The sequence below is a fragment of the Solenopsis invicta genome, chromosome 6 (genome assembly GCF_016802725.1).
Source record: "Solenopsis invicta isolate M01_SB chromosome 6, UNIL_Sinv_3.0, whole genome shotgun sequence".
In the NCBI taxonomy this organism is placed as follows: domain Eukaryota; kingdom Metazoa; phylum Arthropoda; class Insecta; order Hymenoptera; family Formicidae; genus Solenopsis; species Solenopsis invicta.
In genome coordinates this window covers 6,494,640-6,515,951 of record NC_052669.1, presented here as the reverse complement: position 1 = coordinate 6,515,951, position 21,312 = coordinate 6,494,640, and the positions used below count along the sequence as shown (strand labels likewise).

At 33.4% G+C, this 21,312-nt stretch overlaps 3 protein-coding genes across 15 annotated transcripts; 2 read left to right on the top strand and 1 right to left on the bottom strand.

The window, feature by feature from the left end:
- The first annotated feature begins 465 nt into the window (after nucleotides 1-465).
- LOC105205921 (acyl-CoA-binding domain-containing protein 4) lies at nucleotides 466-7,183 on the top strand. Of its 4 annotated transcripts, none has more exons than XM_026136339.2 (7): nucleotides 466-1,016; nucleotides 1,102-1,271; nucleotides 3,764-3,957; nucleotides 4,033-4,183; nucleotides 5,130-5,278; nucleotides 5,359-5,709; nucleotides 6,020-7,183. In XM_026136339.2, the coding sequence occupies exons 2-7, from the start codon at nucleotides 1,211-1,213 to the stop codon at nucleotides 6,161-6,163; spliced, it is 1,050 nt and encodes a 349-aa protein (XP_025992124.1). In that variant the 5' UTR covers nucleotides 466-1,016; nucleotides 1,102-1,210; the 3' UTR covers nucleotides 6,164-7,183. The 4 variants fall into 4 exon arrangements, with proteins under 4 accessions (XP_025992124.1, XP_025992123.1, XP_039307215.1 ...); XM_026136338.2 differs by having other exon boundaries at nucleotides 476-1,016; nucleotides 1,122-1,271; nucleotides 4,033-4,195; XM_039451281.1 differs by having other exon boundaries at nucleotides 477-1,016; nucleotides 1,104-1,271; nucleotides 4,033-4,195.
- On the bottom strand, nucleotides 6,373-21,312 carry LOC105194195 (protein Malvolio). Of its 10 annotated transcripts, XR_005575126.1 has the most exons (14): nucleotides 21,100-21,312; nucleotides 20,574-20,774; nucleotides 20,063-20,185; nucleotides 19,697-19,923; nucleotides 18,375-18,513; nucleotides 18,138-18,299; nucleotides 17,897-18,055; nucleotides 17,759-17,809; nucleotides 17,283-17,665; nucleotides 16,747-16,957; nucleotides 16,068-16,138; nucleotides 14,765-14,912; nucleotides 14,478-14,517; nucleotides 13,101-14,375 (listed from the first exon to the last, which is right to left on the bottom strand). XR_005575126.1 is itself a non-coding variant. In XM_011158973.3 (13 exons), exons 2-12 carry the CDS (start codon nucleotides 20,757-20,759, stop codon nucleotides 14,493-14,495), a joined length of 1,737 nt encoding a protein of 578 aa, XP_011157275.1. In that variant the 5' UTR covers nucleotides 20,760-20,774; nucleotides 21,100-21,312; the 3' UTR covers nucleotides 13,101-14,375; nucleotides 14,478-14,492. The 10 variants fall into 10 exon arrangements, 6 of the variants coding, with proteins under 6 accessions (XP_039307213.1, XP_011157275.1, XP_039307214.1 ...); XR_003268840.2 differs by having other exon boundaries at nucleotides 13,101-14,517; XR_003268841.2 differs by lacking the exon at nucleotides 14,478-14,517.
- On the top strand, nucleotides 9,159-12,161 carry LOC105194194 (prostatic acid phosphatase). The gene is made up of 7 exons (XM_026136334.2): nucleotides 9,159-9,714; nucleotides 9,987-10,085; nucleotides 10,428-10,853; nucleotides 10,961-11,084; nucleotides 11,247-11,458; nucleotides 11,535-11,706; nucleotides 11,865-12,161. Exons 1-7 carry the CDS (start codon nucleotides 9,604-9,606, stop codon nucleotides 11,999-12,001), a joined length of 1,281 nt encoding a protein of 426 aa, XP_025992119.1. The 5' UTR covers nucleotides 9,159-9,603; the 3' UTR covers nucleotides 12,002-12,161.

The window sequence follows — 21,312 nt, the reverse complement described above, 5'->3', positions numbered from 1 at the left end:
AAAAGTTATAACAATTAATAATTATTTAATTTGTTAAAGATTATTTCTAATTTATACGTTGTTTGTCTGTGACAAGCTAAGTGAAAGTACTAACTACGTGAGAAAAAATTAATGCCCTCTTTGAAAGAACTGACAATTTAAGAATTACATATGTACTTTTATTTTTCAAGGATTATCTCACGTTTTGGTTGTAACAAGCTAAGGTAAAAAAACCAGCTAAATGAAGAGAAGTTAATGACCATTTCAAGAATACTTGGCAATTAATAACTATATAATTTTACTTGTTAAAGATTTATAAATATCTACAATTAATTAAACAGCAGAGATGTTTTTATTACTTTATTAATTAATACAATTATTTCTGAAGAATTCATTAGGCGTGTGTATGAGCTTATAACATTTTTTTTGTTTTTTTTGTTAAATTCTTTTGATGGAGTTTATTTTATTATGAATCATTATTGTTTTTTGCAACTATTAGTAATGATTTTCTTCTCTAAATTACTGAATTTAGGTTCATAATTCACTCTTTGTTTTACGATTTTGCTTAAGTGGCCAATCACTGTACTGTTTACCCCTATACATCTAACTTATACATACATTATTTGCACATTAGTACAAGATAAGCAGCAAAATTGATTATAAGTAATAAGAGATCAATATCAAGAGATCAATATCGTGAGCATTAATTTGTATCAATAATTTGCAGCTGGATAGAGGTTAATTTCCTAGACAACGCGGAGCTCGCGCATGCTCGCGGAGCGCTACCCCGGACCCGGACGACCGCCAATCGTCAAACGGTACGATAAGCCACAGTAACAATCTGTCAGTCATCGACACTACAGCCAGTCATCGTCGTCGCGGCCATCGTGTGATCCGCCTGGATGATCAACGATAAACGTCAACAATCGCACAGTCGACTGGGCAGTCCCACGGCGGTTCGCAGCAAGCCAGTCCGGTCCGGTCCTTGGCGGTGGACGAGTCGCTGTGACAGTTAGTAGCCGCCAGTCGTCGGCCAGGTACACACATCGCACGCTCGCGCTGCCTCGCCGCTCGATCTCTGTCGGAGTGTTTTTTTTTGTTCTATTTTTTTTCTGCCACTAGAGACTCTCGATATTTCGCAGCCGAGGAGCCGCATCGCGTCCCAATAGGGGACAGGAGGATACCGAGGAATAAAAGAGGCGAAGGGCCGCCGCCCGTCCTTCCAGGAAATATGACGACGGAGGAAAAGTTTAACGCCGCCGTGAACGTAATCAGGAGCCTGCCGAAGAATGGTGAGACGGATTCCGCGCCCCCGCGCTCATTATATCGTCGTCGTCGCGGGCGTTATCGCGGCGCGCCTCGGGAAGCGCGGACGCATGTACCTCGACAGAAAATTTCCTACATATATCACTTGGCCTCTCTCACGCTCACTCCGCGTGTCCGCTATTACGCTCACCTGGGAACGCGAATATACACCAGCTGCACAGTGCAATCGCTTTTTGCCTTGCCACTCTTGTTAATTTCTTTTTCCTTTCTCGTCTCTGTTCCTTCGGGCGTTGTGACTTTATTGCGTACTGGCTAAAGTCCACGCCGCCGCCACCATCGCCACTACCACTAATATTTGTCGCTCGCGTGCGAAAATGGCTCATGTATTTATTCATGATGATAAAAAGGTGATAATGACTAGCGCGAAGCTTTTCTCCGCGCGTTCGGAAACCTCAAGGAAAACCGACTTTAAAGAGTACGGTGAATCTCTTTAATCTGAGTAGTGTCGATGCAATGATATGCGACCTAAGGTTTTTGCACTTTCATTGATTGTGCATAAGCGTGCTTTTAGCTTCACTTTGTTCACTCACGCAGGTGTTTCTAATTACACGGAAATAAACGCAAGGATTTTGCATAAGTGTTATGTGCTGCCATGTAGAGAAATCGGCAAGATCTAATCTTGCCGAGGAAAGTGAATGTTCCTCAAGTTGATTTTTCATTCGCGACGCCGAGTGCGATATTAAGGACAAAAAAATTCTGCTTTGCCGCGGATTTGTACGCGAAAGAAGCCTCCATCCGTGTCCATCTGTATTGTCCGTCCTGGACTACTTCACCTTTGAAACTCTTTTAGTCTCGCAACGCGAATGGCCTTCACATTTATAATTGTATTGCATATATATAGCATATAGATAATTATGTCGAAAAAAACTGATAATTTTTACTGATTTGCTGATTTGCATTCCTCAAACATTAGTATAACGCTCGAAAAGATCGAACAAAATAATTTTTTTTTCACACAGAAAAAACTATCAAAATTACATGTATAAACAAGATTATAAAATCTTTCAAGATTTTATAATCTTGTTTATATATGAAAAAATAAATTGTTGATTTGACACTTAATTTTTTTCTGTTACTTTATTCGATCTTTCATTTTTTCATATATAACATCGTATATCAACAATTTACTTTTTTATTTTTTTATCTAAACAAGATTTTATAGTTTTACTTATACATATATGAAAAAATGAATTATTAATTAATTATATATGATATTTCATAAAAAATCTTGAAAGATTTTATATTTTTTCTTATATACGAAAAAAAATGAATTGTTAATTTAATACTAATTTTTTTCTGTGCATAAATAATTTTTTTATTGTTTAACTCTTAGCTTTTATTATTTAACTCTTTAGTTCTTTTAAAAAAAAATTGTTTACAAGGAGTTGAAATTAATCAGAAACTTTTTTTAATATCTATAATTCAAAGTATAAATAATATTTTAATCATTTGTCAATATTAATCAATTTGTCAATATTAATATCGCTTTTATATCTATATTTTTCCATTGCTGACATATATATATATATATATGCACTTTTTTATTTTTTAGTCTTGATGTTGGATATTGCACATACAAGTATACTTTCCAGTCACTTCATATAGCTAAGTGACTGTATTATTCCCCACTTTACTTTCTAACAGTATAAGACACGCTCAGTGGTTAAAAACTTAAAACTAGAATGTTTCTCCTCAGTGATCATAAAAAAGTAACCTGTGTTGTATTTACGGTTATGAAATTTTGTTAATAAATACTTCAATTATTTTTTTCCAGGTCACTGATAAAATATGTATGTCGGCTAAAGTTATAAAACTTTTCGTTCGACGTATATGATCTCTTGTAACACCTCATCTCTTTATTATATTCTCGTGTTATGAACTTACGTGGCAAAAAGCATATAGACATAATTATCTTGATGGTAAAGTACAAAGTACATCGTGCATTCTGCGAACTTCGTAGAGACTTATTTAATTTTTGATGAAGTTGTCTTAATGAAGCATTATTTGCTAAAGTAATTAATGAACTTTCACAATAATTGCTGTAACAGCTATTTCCCATTACCGTTAATTTATGAAATAATGAATTTCATTAGAAATAAAATTGGAATTTTTTCATCGCGTCTAACATTGGATACAAATATTTAATATTCTTTCTTACGATAACGTAATTATCATGTGATAAATTATAGATCTATTTCTTAACTCTGACTAGAGGTCAAGGAGATTGAAGATAAAAAAAAGTCACGCACCATTACATATTTGTTTAATGCCTGGTTAATCAAGAAAAATATAAATTTCTCTCGATTAAAATTATCTGTTTGGCAACATATTTGGATGCCTATTACGAGTCGATGCATTCTGAAAAATATCTAATTTAGCAAGATTAAAATAAAAATGCTAACCGGAAATAGAATTTTATAATATACCTTTGACATATCATTAATATGCAACATTTCAGGAGCGTACCAGCCCAGTCACGAGATTATGCTGCGCTTTTATTCGTATTACAAACAAGCGATCGAGGGACCTTGTCAACAATCTAAACCCGCGTTCTGGGAGGTAATTAAGAAAGCGAAATGGGACGCGTGGACACGCCTTGGCAACATGAGCCGTACAGAAGCCATGAATAATTATGTGGAGGAATTGAAGAAAGTAAGTATGGATTTTGTAGACCAATGAAGCTCACGCAAAAGATAAACGTTCAATATTGGACGCCATTCATTGCAGATTGTTGAAACGATGTCCTACACAGATAACGTGGCAACGTTTCTTGGCAGTTTGGATTCCTTCTACGAGAGCGTACCGGCTGAGGATTTGGAATTACTCGTGGGACCAGTACTGGAGCGAATACGCTCCCAACCGGGATCACCATTATCAGGTTCACCATTAGGTTATTTCTTTTTTTACTTTTAAATTTACATTAACATTTTGATAATTAATTTTTTTTAGTCAAAGCATATTTTGATGCTTAATAATATTCTCTCTCTCTCTCTCTCTCTCTCTCTCTCTCTCTCTCTCTCGCGCGCGCGCGCGCGCGTGAATCATATGCATTTCTTAGGAACCTATTCTGTAACCTTAACGATGTCGTTATGCAGATTTTTTGTATCATATAATAGTTGCGTAACGATACCATAACGACATCGTTAAGGTTGCAGAATAAACCTCTTAGTTTTATGAATTATGTTTCGGTTATTTTTAGCAGTTTTGAAACACAAACTTAAACATCCTTTAAAGCTGGATATTTAGGATTGTGTTTCAAGGCCGATAAAAATAGTTGGCATGCAGTTTATGAACAGAGCGCGTAGTTTATAAAACTGAGAAATGTATATAAAATTTACGCAGAAAATAATATCAAGTTCCACTTTGATTGGAAAAGATCTATTTTTCTTCTTATTTTAATTATCTATATTATCCAATTATCAACGTAACATGTTTATGTCATTATCAACATATTTTAATAATCTACTTTACATATTGAAATGTTTTATTTAAAACAAAGAATTGCATTACTAAATAATTCTCTAACTTGAATCACATATCAGGGAATGAGCTAAAATATATGTTTATCAAACATGTTTATCTAAATTGAAGATATTTTTTAAAATGTTGGGTATTTATTAACACTTGAACAGTAGTTTCCTATCAAAGTTATCAATGTGATAATATATTGCGATAATAGTATGTTCCAAGTTTTTTCACAGTATGTATGTATGTGTATATATATATATATATATATATATATATATATATATATATATCATCAAAAAATATTTTCTTCCATAATGTTTTGCTGCTTTTTTAAAGCTGCTTTTTTATTTCACTAGCATCCAGAGAAACATCACCTCATAGGGTGATGAATGCTTCTCGGCACATAACGAGTAGTTTGGAAACAAGCCCAACTAGCAGTCGTACTGCGAGTCCGCTGCCACAGGACACTGACGGCGAAGAAGAGGTTTTTATAGATACTGTTGAAGTACGACATTAACATTACATTTTAAATTACGTCAATCATTTATTCTTATATAACAAATAACTGGAATAATTTCGTTGCAGTCAGCGCCGGAGAGAGCGCAAAAGGATGCACACAAATCAACTACTGCTCCTCAAAAGGTACAAACTACGGCGAAGAACGGAATCGATTCTTCCAGTACAGAGAATATTATAAAAGAGAACATCGAATTAACTAATGGCTATAGCAACACTAACGGTCACACGGAGACAGTGTCGGAAAGCCATCGAGAGCGAGGTAGACAGAGAACGAAGAAGGATGACAATAAAGTCAACGCAGAATTCCTGAATCAAATTGCGACGACTATGCAGCATCTACAGAGAGATTTAGATCGCATAACGGCCAGAGTACGAAGTTTAGAAGGACAAGCCCTACAAGCGCTGGCGCCACAGACGGTATGTAATCATCATATCTAATTTTTATAGAAAGAGTAAAGTATCGTACTTTTTATCTCCTTGAAATAGTAGAATGAGGAATAATATTTCTCGTTTTATTAGCTGTGTTCAACAGAACGTTTATTTCGCAACTGTTGGAAATTTTTTTTGTCACTCAGATAAGACTACTTTTAGATCTAAAATATAATCCAATCAACGTGAAGAAAATTTCCAACAATTGGTAAATAACTTTGTTGAACGCGGCCATTATTTTTTCATCGCGTGTCTCATCTATTCGCATGTAAAGACTGAAGTCAATATTTTTTTTTAGGAACACATTGTTAGACGCAGGTATGCAAACTGGTGGCCAATGCGAGAATGCCCGCCGCGCTTGTTTGTTTTACTGATCCTATGGCCATTCGTCGCTCATTTACTTATCAACTTTATGCAGCGTTATCGCCAACGAAGACTGTGATGTCACGGCTGTTATTCGTACGCAGCTGACAACCCATTTCCAGTGTTTGGGTTACTAACATTGAATTACGTAGTAAACATACAGAGATTTTTTTTAGTTTTATATTCCTCATGGGAGAGACGAAGCTGTCCTAATGCAATCTGCGATTACCTTAGTAAACGTGAATTGTGATAAAATTGACTAGGTCAATCTCTGTATATTTTTACATATATACGGCCTGTTTCGGAAGTTGCACACTTTCTCTCGCCTGCAGATCCGCCGCTGAATAATGAGTCGATTGATCCACGGCGAAAGTTCGATTTGAAAGACACTTTTATCTGTAAGTTGTGTACTAAGTAAGAAGTTAGAATGGCTTAATATTTTCCTTTTCACGCATTTTTTTATAAGACAATACAAATGTTATCTTAAAACACATACAAAAAGGTACAGCGCATTTCAGCTTTCTTTTATGTATTCAGGTTTGTATTGTGTTATAATGGAATGCCTACATGACTTATGTATACTATGTAGATGTATGTACAATATTTTATCGCATATTTTAAAATATGCGAACTATGTTAGGTATATGTAGAATTATTTTATTCCTCATATCTGCTTTTTAATGTTTGTATTTTAGAAAGAGATACATGACTTCCGGAACAATCTGTATAAAAAATATGAAGGTATAGTTCTTTTAATATTTTCTAAGGTGGATTGTATGTATTATATATAATTCTATGAACGTATAGATTGTAATATATCCGTACGGAGAAAGTAAATCTTTTTGTACATGCAAGCGTGTACAATAGTCGGTTGTTACATGTATTTTAAGTGTAAATTACGTGGGTTTTTATCAAAATGACAGGGATTTTAAAGTGTACTCTATCATCGGTATTGCGGCTACAATACTAAATATTAATTACTATTAACGGATAATATATATTTCAAAGGAACATTTATACATACTGAACGAATGAGCGATTGCGAAAAAATTTTATGTACATACGTGCAATGTGAAAATATACAAATTTTTAATTATCAGCCAGGATTTGTTTCGTACGCACGCGCACAAACACACACACATATATAAAATTTGTCCGCTGATAAAATTATGTTACAACTAAATTCGTTATTGTGAGACTGTCCGTTTCCTTTTAATGTGTTATTTTCCATCCGAGAGAGAAAGTAGAGAACAAAGTATAGAAAGTGTAGCTAGTCCCCTTACCACGAGTAGCAAGTCACGTAGATATACACAAGGTGAGTCATCAATACTTTCTTGTGTTTCAAGCTACGAGAAAATAAATAAAGTACAACTCGGATGGCCTCAGGTACACTGAACGTGTAAGACATACATACGTTTTTGCTCTCTCCGTGTTTTTGTTCTATTAGCGATTATGGGCATTTCTTTCGATAAAATTATCTATTTTTACACAATATTTCTTGCTGACATTAAAATGAATTCGATCGTTTCGAAGTAATTTCGGACTCGAAAAAAATTATAGATCCAACAAAAAAATAGCTTCAAGCTCTCAAAATTAAATACTCGTTTTCTAAAGCGTCATGTTATTAAAGTTGTTTACAGGAAGTAACAAATTACATTATAACATTATCATTTTATAATGATTCATTACGGTAATAACGTTAATTTTTTTTATTTTATGAATCAGAGTTTGAATACTAATACGTTAGTTTTATTCGTTACATAACGAATAAAATCTAACTAATTATTTTTTTTTCAAATGAGTAATAACATGTAACAAATTTCATATTGAAAGTGACTATTCAAACTCGCCATTACCATTACGGTTACGCAAAATTGCTATTATGCCAAATTATTAAAAAAACAAAAGTAACGATGACGTTACATTATTCGCAACGCGATACTTCTCGTCCTTGAGCTATTTATATCGATATATCCATGAGAGTGTCAAAAGATATTCAAACTGACCAAGGCCTACAGGTTTTTTTGTCTCAAGTGTGAAAGAATTTTTATGTCCTCGCGACTTTCATATAAGTCTTTCGACAATTCATTGGTGATTCATTCATACGACGCGAGTCCAATGTCAAGATCTAGCGAGGACTACGTGTTCCACACGTACGAACGGAGTTGAAGTGTGGCGTGCGTGTTGACCCGCGCCGCGCACTCCCCGTTGTCGCGAGAACCCATCGTGCGACTCGTTTTGCATGCGCGCGCGGTGCGTTTACTAATGAAACTCCCCTTATTCCGAAACAGCTGTTCGCTCGTAAATTGCGCCGTTCCTTCCTCACGTTGCATTTGACCACATGACCGTGCGTAAACTGGAAAAGTGAAGGAGAGACAAAGAAATTAGTTATATAATTTTAAGATATCGTCGTTGAGCAAACAAAATATATAGAAACAATATATTCATATTTTTAATGATATTTATAAATGTTTATTTCTTAAAAACGAGGCTCTTCAAATAATGCAAGCTAAAAAAAAATAATGTTTATGAGCAATATTTTATACATATTTTATAAATATTTTATGTGATATTTATGTTAAATCTTTATAATCTGTTCAATCTAAGATCAGAAAAATATTTTCATATTTAGAAAATATTCAAATAATTATTACAAATGTTTTGCAAATCTTTTATAAATATTGTGTGCTAAGCTTATAATTTTGAAGCTATTTTTATTTCATTGCACTATTATTTTCAGATTTGTTGTAACCATTATTACTTCCATAAATTTTCCTGTTAGGATAAATGGAACTTTGAAATTGAAATTATAAGAATATTTCATACTCATTATTGTTCACATTAACTTGGATTTGAAAAAAATAAAACTTTTACATCCAACATAAAGATAATATTCTAATAATCTAGAATCTAGATGTATTAGATTGTTGAGATTTTTTGTTTATCTAAATTCTATTATGTAAAGATAAAATAAAGCTATTTCTTCGTCTAGATATTTTTGAATATACTAATTCAGTAATGTTTTTTTAAATATTTAAAAACATTAAAAAGAAGCATTTAAAAAACATCTGCTGATTGGGTAGATAACGGCAAACAATGCTGCTGATGCACTTTTGCTGCGCCATCAGAAAACGTAAAAGAGCATGGACGAGGGATGGCAGGGGAGAGGAGAAATTCCAGGATAGTGGGGGCAACCCGACAGTCCCGGTGACGCGTCGTTGCGATCCTTTTTGTTCCCGGATATGTGCAAAGTCGCGCGCGCTTTCTCGATTCCTTGCGCGTCGTCGCGTTTCGCGTCGTGTCGGGGAAGATGTGCGCGCAGCGTACAGGCATTCGTGGATTCTAATTGAACACGCACCCTGACTGGCTGCTCCGACCCCGGGCTCCGATTCGACGTCACGTGCAATCGGCACGTGTGGCCGCGTCGCCGCCGTCGTCGTCGTCGTCGTCGTCGTCGTCGTCGCCGCCGCCACTCAGGAGTTTCCAAGTCAACGCGGAGTCAAGATCATCACGCGGACTATGGACACCTTCCTCGGAACGATCCTCCTCGCGTTGGCGAGCATCCTCACCACCAGCTGCTCCGGCACCGCTGAAGACCTCGACTTGGGCACAATCGTTTTCGCAAACCTCGTGAGTGAAATTTTCTTCCTTTCATCTCCTTATGTCTCTTCAACTCCAAGGTTCACGAAATATTGTTTCCTGTCGTCGTGAAGTTTATATCACTTCAAGCTCGTTTCTATATTATTTCGTATAAATTTATCCGTGAATTTTTATCTTGTTCGTGAATATACGAACTTTCGGAGGTGCTCTTATCTTTCGTATGTTTATCTTCCGCATTTCATATTAAGTGACTCATCAAATTTTTCATGTAAATATAATGATTCTTGTTTCTCTATTTACAGCTGTACAGGCACGGGGATAGGACTCCCATCGCGCCTTACGAGAATGATCCTTATAACAAGGAATCGTCCTGGCCGGTTCCATATGGAGAGTTAACAAACGTGAGGAAGATGATTAGAATTAAGAAATATAGACGTAAACGCTTGTAATTATTTGCAGCGAGGGCACGTGCTTTGTCCTCGAGCATTATGAGTATTTTTCTTGGTTGCCTTATCTTATCACAAACTTTGTGGAACACGATACTGTGAAATTTGTTCTGGCACAGTCTTCAGTCTATTTGGCATTCTACATAAAGAAGATGAGAGAAACAGATTATATAATGAGTTAAGCTTTAAATAGTTTAGATATAAATGCGAGAAAGAAATTTTCTTAAAATATTAGAATATATTAAACAAATGTAAAAATTATTTTTCTTGTACAATTTCTTGGAATTTTTCTTGTAGATTGGCAAACAACAACATCTGCAGCTTGGACGCTGGCTGAGGCAACGGTATTCTGGTTTTTTAAGCGATACCTACACGCCGTATGATATCTACGTCCAAAGTACGGACGTAGATCGCACTCTGGGATCGGCCGAAGCGAATCTCGCAGGGCTTTATCCGCCAGAGAAGGATCAAGTATGGGACAACAAGATCCAATGGATGCCGATCCCCGTGCACACCGTTCCGGTGAAGCAAGACTACGTGTTAAAGGCGAGCAAATACTGCCCGCGATACGAGTATGAGCTGAAGAAGCTCTTAACTTCGCCAGAAATGGAACGCATAATAAAAGCGAACTCGGAGCTCTTTGCCTATCTAACTAAGAACTCTGGCGACAAAATAGCTTCGTTTAAAGCGCTTGAACATCTGTACGATGTTTTATATATCGAGGTACGTCAAGATAATTCATTATCAGTTGTGTATACTTTGGTGTATCATAACTTCCTCATTGGTTCGAGTAAGCGTGTACTAAAACCCGCTTTGATTTACTGTTACAGTCGTTGTACAATAAAACTCTACCGCAATGGACGAAGTCGGTGTTTCCAGAGAAAATGAAACCCCTTGCTATACTTAGTTTTATGACAGGGGCCTACAACACGAGACTTCAAAGGTTAAAATCAGGTAATCAGCTGTATAGATCATTTATTGATAATTTCTGAATTTACTCATTAATATTTTAATACATTTATATATACATAGTGATATATTTAGCATTTGTTTCAAACATGTTTGTTAATTCTTCTTAATGGTATACTCGACTTAATTTTGAAAATATATCGTTAGGTCCACTGCTTAAAGATATAATAGATCACATGATCAAGAAAGCACAAAATACCTTACAACCTGATAGAAAGATGTGGATGTATAGTGCTCATGATGAGACCATTGGGAATATGCTTATGACTTTGAACATATTTGAACCTCATTGTCCACCTTACGCTGCTATACTTCTCATAGAATTAAGGACAAACTCGAAAAATCAGTATTTTGTAACAGTAAGAATTTTGTTTATTATTCGTACGAAATATTTGATTCAAGTTGTAAATACATATCCTTTCTTTGTGTCCATAGATTTCTTATAAAAATACCACCGAGGAACCGAGACTTATGACATTACCGGGTTGTGCTACGTTATGCCCTTTAAATGATTTTATTAATTTGACGAAAAATGTTGTACCTGAGAATTGGGAGAAAGAATGTTTAATGAGTCGGTATGATGACATAAGTTCCAGCGATGTCATCGGTAATTATCGGAATTTAATACGTTACATTAAATATCTATCTACAATTTTATTCCATATTATACAATATTTAATGTCATTTCGTGATATTTTTTATGTAATTATTATTCTTCAGGTTGCTCGTCTCAAGTTTTAATTTAGCATTTTTTATTTGTTTCAGCAATCCTGACATCGTCCACTTTAATGCTAGTTTTATTAATTCTAATAATAATCGGCTTCATGTATTGGCGACACAAAAGAGAACACAGGCAGTATTACTTTCGTTTAGCGTACAATGGCTATAATGATGCCATGTAATGGATGTTTGACAAAAATAATTTATATAACGAAGTATTAGGAAAAATATTGTTTAATCATTGACTATTGATGTTCGATAAAATTCAGCAAGACGTCTTTTTTAAAATTCAAATGTTTGATACGTATATACAACTGTGATTAAATTATTCAATTATCTTTATTTGTATATTTTAGAAGCTTTTATGAATAACGTGGTCATTAATCTTCTTTTACTTATCGTGAGAATACTTTTACCTTTTTAAATAGGAGTTATGTTTTCTTGTTAATCATCGTATATTATTTAATAATTTATTTAATTTGATAATTTAATTATTTTATTAAATTATCAAATTAAATAAGTTATTAAAACAAAATAATCAAATTAAACTTAATTGAATTATACATCAATTTATTTAATTTGATAATTTAATTACATTATTAAATTAAATAAATTGATTTATAATTCAATTAAGTTTAATTTAATTATACAATTTATTATACATCATATTATAATCCATTGTTAACTATGGAAATATTTTCAATTCATTTTTATACCATTTTCATCTACATAAAATTTGTGATTCCTTTGGAAATTTTTAGTTTGCTCAATTTACATAATAGTAATTTATTTGGAATGAGCAAGATCAAAGTCCGACCATCGAGATAATAACATCACTATTTATACATCTATACTATTTTAAGAAATAGTAAATTCGAATAGACAAATTGAGATATCAAAATTTTATAAAAACTTATTTTATTTTATGACTATCGAGAGAGACAAATAATCTACTTTTATAGAAGATGCGATCTTTGTAATAACGCTTTATATCAAACTTAAAAATGCACAGATATCTTATATAATAAATGTTTAATTGATCTCTGGCATATTGCAGAATATGTAATGAACAAATTTTGCAACAAAATTTTCTGAAAAACAAGAACTTCCACTTCATAGAATAGCTGTGCAACTTAATTACCGTTACGGTTAATACTATTTGATACATGTGATATTGTCTAGTGGTTGTCTAGTCATGATGTATCAAGTTTGGATCTCTCGCGAACTTCTTCGTATAACATAACAGTAACTTTTAAAAGAGAAACAGCTAATGCAGAACACTGCCTGTAAACCAAATTTATTTACAGAAACTTGGTCACCTCAAACAACAGGCACAGTAACGATGATTATTCAAATTATAATACAGTATACTTGTAAGAATATATCTTTTTTTAACTTGTATATATATTTTTGTATGACTTTAATTGAAATTTACCGAATATACGATTGTACAGCGGGCAACAAGTTATAATACGCGAAAAATGTTCCTGTTTTAAAATTGACCATCTTACAACTTAGTTTTTCGACTAGGTGCACGTCTCGACTTACTTTAGAGTACTTATAGATAAGAAGAAAGATAATATGCGTGCGTCAAGATATTCTTATTAAGAATATTTTTGTGATACTTCAAACAATAGAATGATATGTAATCAGCGAAAAAACTTTTATTCCATCGGTTGCTATTGCAAAAATTGCGGATATATCATTTATTTTATATGCAGATCAATAAAAATGAATTCATTTGAAATCATATTTACATTATTTTACACGTCATATAAATTACATTACAAAATTACATTTTTTTTATGTGCACAATTAAATAATTGATATATAAATGATATTAACGATATCCTAATATGACCTAATATGGAAAATGTATCAACACATTTAAATTACAAGAATGGCTATACTGATCGATCTTAGCAGATCTTAGTGAACAATAATATTATTATACAAATTGTAAGTACTAAGATCTGTTTTCAATCAGTATAGTCATTTTTGTAATTTAAATAATTATGGCATGAAGGTTAATATAAAACTGTATCCTGTTTCAGTACGAACAATTTTAATACTTATACTTTAAAAATTTAATATATGTACGTATAATTTTTAAAAACCTATATATCAACAAATAAGTCAATAATTTTTAAAAATACATATAGATAGAAAATACTTAAATGAAAATTGGTTACCGAATGTAACAGTGCCAATATGCGAATTGCTTTTTTATCAATACGCGCTAATTAACATTTTAATTGATTTTATGAATCATGAATTAACATTTCAATTATTCTTCCTTCATATAATGCAAAAACAGTTGTATTTAAAATATCATATTCATGATGTTAATTTAATGACGAAATGCGGAGTATCGGGCACTAAACATTACCTCTTATTCAATTGTGTAATTGAAAACACTTTCTATCCTCATCATAAAGTGCATATTCTCTACATATCCAACGCTGATATACTTGTTAAGAAGTTTATCATTCTGGTATAGACTGATACGTGTCTGTAAAATTGCCACTTTCTTGAATAGTAAACGCTGGATTTGTTCTGCAATATATTCAACATTTAAGGTACTTTAGATTATTGATCGCGTCTTAATGCAAAGTCAAATCAAGGCAACGAGCATGAATTTTGACGTAGCATTCTTACCTTTCTTATAATCAATCAGCCTTTCAAATTCAGTTTCAAACTTTTGTTTGTTAAAAAAGTGCATGCAACGAAAATAGTTTCGGTTAATTACTTGTTATACATAAATTTATGTGTTTAAAGAGACAAGAAACAGACAACGAAGAAACGAAAAAAACTGACGACAAGAAGGATGGGAGTAACGAGACGTTCCGGAATATTTCAATAACGATGACGAAGCGAACTTTGGTAAAAAGCACCATTGTTTATTTATTATAAAAATATATCTCTAATTGATTTCGTACACATACCATAGGGCATCATGCTGACATCACGAGATGATAAGCACCTTTCCAACGCGACATTGTTTTCACATGTTTGTGGAATACAAAGGTCTCACACATTCAATTGCATTACTCCGACTAAGCGTTTAACGAGGTTTCCGACGTATTGTGAAAACTATGAATGAAGAGAACTCTGTCTGTATCATGAATATGTAAAACCAGCTTACGTTATCTCGTAATTTATATGCATATACTTCTTATTACTATAAAATTTATACAGATTTATACAATACTATTAATTCAAGATAATTCAAGAATCCTGAAAATGCCAGCTGGTACTCTAAATTATTCTTACAAACAAATGTCTGCAAATTTATATAGTGTAATGTGAAAATAAAAATATTAATATTGTACTTAAAATTAAAAAACATATACATTGATTAGTAGTTATTTTTTAACAAAAATGATTTGTAGAGACTTTGATTAATAACACATTAAGATAATAGCGCGATTCTTTATGGTTAAAAAAGCACTTGAAATACCAAAGCATAATTCACTTTTATAGTTTAACCAGACGAGTATTTATATGTTCTATTATTAGCAGATAACAAGAAGTCAATTATCTTTTTACAGGTGCGAAAGCGTAATGACTGTAATGAGGCACGAGTCAGCTTGCTCATTTCTATCAGTTATTTATTTAAATTCGATACACAAAGTTACATGATGCGAAACAAATTTTGCATTCCCAATTATTTCCACCTTTACCATACTTTTTGCAAATTTTTAATCTCAGAGAAATATACGTTCAAGCAGTCTACAAATGCATTTCATTAAATCCATTATTTTCCAAACAAAATTTTAATTGTAACGCTTCTATCTTTAACTAAAAGCGAGTCATGAGATATTGCACATATTTGTTGCACTTGATATACAACGTGTTATGTAAATAATGAACTTGATATACAACGTGTTATGTAAATAATGAACTTAACATGGATGTAACAATGCACAAATGCATTTTACTTATTTAAAATCACATTCTACAGTATGCATTTCTCAAGCTTCGTAGAAGATTTTCATTATACAATTCAAATCAGAGCACACAGCACAAAAAAGCATATACAAAAACCGTACACCAAATAGTTTTTTTACATACGAGATTATTCCCGTCATATCAAATATTTTATATACATGCAAAACTAGTTTTCCAGTTTTGTTATTTTTCTGTTAAAACATTTCACCGCGAAGACAGATACGTAATTATTGTTACTTAGCTAAATTATTAAGTTTAGTCACAACTGTAATAAATAATTATCGCTAAAATTCTTACCTAGCATAGACGGCAGGATTCGATATACCGAGCGTCGGGCTTACGGGTGTACCAATGTATTTAGTAATAAACTGAAATGAAAAATAATAAAGTAAAATGAACCACCGCATTAACTATTTTTAGACAAAATGATTATTCAAATTTTGTAAAAAAATTTCTTGAGAATTCCCGAATTCTCCAGTTTTATTCAAAATCCTAGATAAGATTAGAGAACTTTTTAATGCAACTTTGAAATAAATTTATTTTATTATATCTTTTAATGTTTTTTTAATTATACAATCACAATGAAAAGCTTAAATGGAAAGATTTAAAAAAAATACTGTAAATTTGTGTTGTATTCTTTCCACTAATTTTTACATGTCATATTTATTGCTAACCGATTTTACATTATCAAAAAAAAAGATCGAAGCAACAATTTTGTCAGAAAAAAAGATAAAATTTAAATTTAAGAAATATTTGCCAAAAATTTTCTTGGAATTCCAATAAAATCCCATGATTTTCAAGGATAAAATATAAATTCTATGAAAATTCCAGATTTTTCCGTAACAAATTATATTTAAAATAAAATGTATTAGATTCTAGATGTACAATTATGAAAATGAAAATTGTAGCTAAGATTTAAGTTAATGTCAAAACAGATAGCACGTACATGCAGTATAAATAAGCAAAATGTACGTACCCAGTTGTTACCAAGAGATGTTGCGCCCATGCTCACAGCCATGTGGATAGCCAAGTAAGCGCAGAAAATAAGATATAAAATTGCGTATACAGACATGCCTAGGTATATGGCCCAATGATGGGGCAGAGTTTCTTGGACAGTTTGTGCCACGAAGTATATGTTTATTATTATTACTAGAACCGACAAAGTAGTCGACACGATTTTGTTCACTCTGCAACACAAATAATATAATGTGGATGTTAAAAAGGGCAACTGTTTTAATATGTTACATGGAAATAACGGTTTTGCTGAAGTGTCTAAAAATTTAGCTAGATACAAATCTAAAAATAATTTTGTTAGACCATCGAAACATTGTAATTGTGTAAAAAATTAGTTGCTAGAATGTCAAAACTTTTTACAGTATTGCACATCATGCTTAATTATTTTGATGGTTCAACAAAATTATTTTTAATTCTGCAGGTAGCTACATATTCAGAAACTTCAGTAAACCCATTCTTTTTCCATGAAAATTAATAAGCAAAAACAGAGTTGCGTACAGTCCGTTTCGAAATTCACCCATGATTTGAGCGCAGCTTGTGAAGGCGATTGTCGGCAATGTCGCGAATGGTAATTGCAAGCTCATTATAGCATTTAAAATGTCGTTCATATTGCTCAAATTGCTCATGTCGGCGAAGAATGCTACTAAAAACGTAGGAACTATTGCGATTGTTCGAGTGAAGAGGACTCGTTTCCATCGCGCCCATTGCAGATTCAGGAATCCCTCCATCGCAAATTGACCGGCATAAGTGCCTGTCATCGTGGATGATTGACCGGCGGCCAAAATACCAACGGCCCATATGTACATCGCGGCCGCGCCGAAAGAGCAACCGAGAAAAATGCCTCCCTTATAAAGATCAGCATCGAAGGTCTCATTGTTTTTCTGGAATTTAGAAGAAAAAATATATGTGAAAATGTTTGAACGAAAAATTAAGAAGGCGGTGAAACGAATTGTAAAAGACTTAAAAATGCTTACAACAAAAGTATCCATGCCAAGAGTATAATTATTCGCTTCGCAAACCTTATACTGCAGAATAAAACGAAAATTAAATCGATTATTTATCCGAAATCACAACTAATCAGCATGTTTTAATAATTGTGAATTTATACTTACAACATCATTGTTTGTCTTGTTAAAAAGACCATGAGCAAATACAGCCACGACAAACACGTTGATTATAAATGAAATGAACAGTGCGATGCAGGCCTCAATGAAGTAATACATGTTGGCATCTTTGACTTTTGCAGGCTGTCTTCGATCAATATCTCGGGACTAAAAAAATATTTTGTGTATATTTACATATTTTGATAAAATTCACAGTATGTTATATAGTAGTATGTTATATTATTCTCACTTTGACCAAGGCACTGTGAAGATATAAATTATGCGGCATAATGACCGCGCCGACGATTCCTACTGCTTGAAGCAGTACTTTGTTATCGTAATTCATTCCATCGTACCATGGAACAAACATACCTCTTATAACATCAATTTGAGGTGGCGCGGAAACGACATACTGAAACATCGAAAGTCAGTGTAACGTGAGGTTTGCAGAGCAATGCGCGATCGAAATGTTCAGAAATAAATCTACCTCGTAACCGAAGGTAACAGCCATGATGGTGATGAGAAAACCGAAGAAAAACTCCAATTTCCTCAAACCATATTTATCCAGGAATAAAAATGTGAATGTATCAATTACTGTGATAAGCACGCCACCCCATATAGGAAGCCTGAAATGTAATATTATCATAAATCTTCTGTATGCTTATGTACATTATTTACGATTATAAATTCATAGTAAATAAAAAAAGAGAAATGAAGACAGTAATCGAAAAATGATAATAAATTATATAAAAAATGAAAGGTATGCTGACTTAACGTAATAACATTTGTAACATAAGTAAACATAATCTGCAAATATATAGATATACATCGCGCGGTTACAATTTTTAGATACTAGAAAATATTTCTTATTCCTCATGTACAGAGTATTTAAAAAGTGTTACATATTTTGAGAGCAGGTAATATCCAATAAAACAAGATAAAAAGACTTAGTAAATATAGGTTCAAAATGAATATCTGTTGATACATAGGCCAGTCTTTATCGTATTATAATATATACATATTTTTTACCTTTTTTACTTTGGTGAAAATTTTTCTCAAAATATACAAATTTGAACATTTTTCAGAAATACAAAGAAAGTTTGTATTTTTTTGTAGAATGGTTTATATGTGAATTCAGAAATATTCTAAAATTTATTTTAAAAATTCTAAGGAAAATTTTCACCGGGCACATTACCCTCTTTTATATCTCAATAGGTATTTGTTTTAAGATCTATTTTCACCTTTATCTCTTGTTTTGATAAAATTATCTGCTCTCGAAGTATATAACGCTTTTTTTGTGGGGCATTTACTAAAATTTTGTAAAACAATTCCCTAAGAAGATTCTCAAATTTTCCAGAAATTTTACCTAAAATTCCAGTTAAAATTAGAAAATTTTAATGCAGCTTTAAAAATAAATTTATTTTATGTCGTTACTAAAATATTTATACACCACATTTATTGCTAATAGATGTTCCATTATAAATTTTGCATTTTATAAAAAAAAATAATAAAAGAATTTTGTTAGACAAAGAGATAGAATATAATTTAAAAATTTGCCAAAAATTTTCCCAAGTATCAATAAAATCTCACGAAAATCCATGATTTTCAAGGATAAAAAATAAATTTTTTTGAAAATTCTAGGTTTCAATCCTGTATTTTGTATGTAGTTAGAATGACTTGTAGGCAGAGATCAAATGTCCAACACTGGAGAAGTTGATAAGTTAATCGCGCTTTAACATCCCAGATACTCCCAGGAATGTTTTGCGCATTAAAGGTAAATATTTTAACAGATAATCGTATCAGACTTACGCTTTATTAGATAAGAGGTAAAGGGCAATAGCCGTCCCTATTACCTCTTGCATATCACTACCAATAATTGCTATTTCAATCATTATCCACAAAATTAATCTAGGTACTTTTTTGTATTGTCTGTAACACATCTCCGCCAGATGTAGGCCGGTTACTACGCCGAGGCGCGCGCTGAGTCTTTGCATAACGAGACCTAGAGCAGTAGCGCTTAGTAGTATCCATAATAACTGAAAGCGAAGATGTCAACGAGGAATGTCATTACCAAACAAAAAAAAGGATAATTGAACAAATACTTTACATAACAGTAAAGTAAATAAAACTGATTGCAGCAACATTCGCTCTTATTTCAGACTGCAGGCTGTGTACCTTGTATCTTGCTATCACTCCGGATCGCAGATCTGATTCTATGTTGCCAGGATCCAGATAGGCTATGGACATTAAGAAGCCAGGTCCCGTGAAAGCCCATAGTTTTCTAAAGCTAAATCCTGTCTGCAAAAAAAGCACGATAAATATCAAATTTATCAGTGCATGACTAAAGATTTTCTTACTGTTTCGCATTCATGCTCTAATTATTTCGTATTCTCATTGTACTCTTTCTGTTTTGCATTTTTATTGTTTCATACTTTCATTGCCTTGCACACAGAAAAAAATTAGTATTAAATCAACAATTCATTGTTTCATATATAAGCAAGAATAAAAAGATTCCTGGAAGAATTTATAATCTTAAGTAGACATAACTTGCTTGCAAGAGACGAAATTTCTTCGTGTATATGAAACAATGAATTGTTGACTTGATACAAATTTTTTCCTGTGCATTTACTGTCTCGCATTCTCACCACCTGGTTCAATCACAGTGCACAATTAAAGGCTGACTTACATTTCCCGTTTCTGGCACCTGCACCCTCTCGTCGGCGAAGTAGGTCTGATTGTCGTTGGGAGACAGGGTAGTGTTCTCAGTGGCCTTCCTGGCCCCCGACGACTCCGGCTCGTGCATACGCTGATGCGGCACCGTCGTAACGGTGGCATCGTCACTGGGATGCCTCATGTCGTAACTGTTGTGCATAGTGTATGCGACACTCTAAAAAAAAAAAGACCTCGACACTTACAGAGCAGACTCAGCTTCCCGTTGTGTTTCAGTAACGCAATCGAATGAAGATAAGCCGCGATCCCAATGAAACGCGCACGCAGTCCGGAAGTGCAAAGAAAAACATTGATAATGCATCAGAGAAGATGCACGAGACAACAGCGACCGGTGCTTCCGCTTAATAAAAGCACTTGATAAAAATATTACGATTTTAACAGACAAAGGAGGAACACGTGATCACAGTGGATCTCTTGATCGCGGCTCATCGCGCCGAGTACGTTTCCAGAAACTCGAGAGAAAACAGAGGCTTTCGACTCACAGTGCGGAGGGTACGCACGAAGTCAACGTGTTTGGAGAATCGAAGATCACGTCCGGACCAGTGTCATCGATGCAGCTTACGCGTTGCGATCATCACATAAAGCGCGAAACCGTACGCCAGCAAGTCGATCACTCACTAACCCGACTAACCCAGCTGTTGAACGCAACAAATGCCAGACCAGCGAATGCACTGAGTGCCGTCGAACGCCGCGAA